The 2,310-nt window shown below is 38.3% G+C and overlaps 1 protein-coding gene across 1 annotated transcript in view; it reads left to right on the top strand.

Moving 5' to 3' along the window:
• Positions 1–244: 244 nt before the first annotated feature.
• si:ch73-267c23.10 (serine incorporator 1) overlaps positions 245–2,310 on the top strand; it is an 11,108-nt gene continuing 9,042 nt past the window's right edge. Inside the window, exon 1 of the mRNA XM_035661987.1 lies at positions 245–897. Within this exon, the coding sequence (XP_035517880.1) occupies positions 773–897 (125 nt within the window). The 5' untranslated portion in view covers positions 245–772. The remainder of the gene's footprint in view (positions 898–2,310) is intronic.

The raw sequence follows: 2,310 nt of genomic DNA, 5'->3' as shown, positions 1-2,310 counted from the left end.
TATCGTGTTTACTAAAACCAGTGTCACCACATGACCGACGTGACATTTTTTTCTTACCACATCTGCACCAGTGTCCCCAACTGCAGATTCTAAAAACAATTAGGTCAGTTTTCTACCAGAATTAGATTTGGCACACACACTGTGGTTTCAATTGTTAGGGGTTTGAGTAAATATCAATACACTTGATTATTGAGATTTTATTTTGTGATATTATATTGATTCTGAAACACTATTGATTTTTGTGTTTAAACCCCCAACAGCAAGATAGCAGTGTTATTAAAGTAAACTGAGGACTGTGATGGTGGATGTTACAGAGACTGTGGTAAATACTAATACAGATCCCACTGTTCTGGTTCTATGAAAAAGTCAAATTGTATTACTCATTCATTACAGTGGTGTGTTCTTTATACTATTACTATACTAATACTAATTAGACCAAAAAAAATCACAATATTTGACCTTGGTTACAGTATCTCAATATATCACACTATATTGAATATAAGGCCAGGTACATTACAGACTTGACCCTAAATCAGGTTCACAGTGTTGTTGTTGTTGTTGTTGTTGTTGTTGTTTCTAATTTTGGAATTATAGTCATTCAGCAGTTATTTTTAATTGCTCAACATCATGAAGTTCAGCTCAGTTGCCCCCGTTTATAGGTGCTTTGTAAAGTTCAAATCTGACTTCCTGTGATTTGCTGTAGGTTCCAGGCTTCTGTGAAGATGGGGCTGGGTCTTCTATCCCCGGCCTGCAGGCCGATGTCAATTGTGAAATGTTTGTGGGCTACAAGGCAGTGTATCGCGTCTGCTTCGGCATGAGCATGTGGTTCCTGGGCTTTTCCATTCTTATGATTAACATCAAGAACAGCAGAGACCCCCGTGCTGCCATTCACAATGGGTAAGCACCGCAGTAACACCGGCAACACTGATCCTGATCTTTCCAACCTTCATTTATCTGTAAAGTTTCAACCTGCTTGACACAAACAGAACACTAGGTCAGAGGTGTTATAGTGTTACAACAAATGCATATCAAGTTTCTCACTTCCTCTGACCAGCAGCAGAAAGCATTTGACACTTTTATAAGTGAATTCTGATCCCATGTTGAATACCCAGAGCTAGAAAGGGTAGCACACACACACACAGATTCCCTGTACAAAGTTGACAAATCTCTGTTTCACCAATTTATTTTGGCCATGTCAGACAAACGTTCCAACGTTTTGGCCTGGTGGCCTTCATCGGAGCATGAAAGGAAATGGTAGCTGTGTCTTTTATATACAGAGGTTAGCAGGTGATTGGCTGAAAGGGTCACATGATATTTAACTTCCTATGGTCACATATATTTTTTCTTAACCCATGAACAATGACTAAACAATGACTAACTAACTACAGATTAAGTACATACTATGTTTCCAGATTTTGAAACTTGTTCAGAGGAAGCATTTAATACTGAAATCATCATTCAGTCCAGCGGTTATTATTAGTATGATCCCCTGAGTCAGGATTGTCAGGACATGTATTTACTTTTTTAGACATGAAACCGTTGATTATACTCGAGAAGTTTCAGATGTGTTCACTCTGGGCGGCATTTGCAGTTTGAAGTAATATGTGTTAATAGAACAGTCAATTATGTGAAAACTAAAATTAAATTAAATTTCAATTTACTGCTCTGGGATGTTGAAAAAACAACCATACAGCCATGTCCTGTAGTATGTTTCACTGTGAGGACACAGGAAAAGATATTGTCAAGAGGCATATATTTACAGGGTTCATTGAGAAAGTGAAAGAACACTCTTGTGCATGCTGTTTGTTTGTACGATCTGTGGATACACTGAGGCCCAGTGGTCCACCCGTCCAATGGGAATGCACATGGGCAGCTGTGGCTCAAAGGCAGAGCTTCTTGAGCAAGATACTGAACCCCAAATTGCTCCTGATGTTATAACTTATATAACACCTGTGCATCGGTGTGTGACTGTGTGTGAATGCTTAGTTTCCGTTTCTGGCACCTGCATGGCAGCAAGGCACTGCCATCAGTGAATGATATGGTGAGTGTGGCATGTAGAGTGGTTGAAAGACTAGAAAGGCGCTATATAAGTACAATCCATTTACCATTTACAGCCTGACTCAAAATGACCCTAGGATGCAAAAGTTACTACAGAAGTATTTTCACCTATAGCATGATTTGTAATAATGTCCAATTTAGTAGACATGTGATTAATTATAATTTATTTCTTACATAAGATAAGTATTTGGAGAATATGAAACAATAATATTATTAAATAGGAAAATAACTAGGGATGCTCGATATTGGCTT

Source organism: Morone saxatilis, unplaced genomic scaffold (assembly GCF_004916995.1).
Source record: "Morone saxatilis isolate NCDOM2014 unplaced genomic scaffold, NCSU_SB_2.0 Contig18, whole genome shotgun sequence".
NCBI classification, from domain to species: domain Eukaryota; kingdom Metazoa; phylum Chordata; class Actinopteri; family Moronidae; genus Morone; species Morone saxatilis.
The sequence above is the reverse complement of the archived record's forward strand: the minus strand, read 5'-3'. Positions and strand labels throughout refer to the sequence as shown.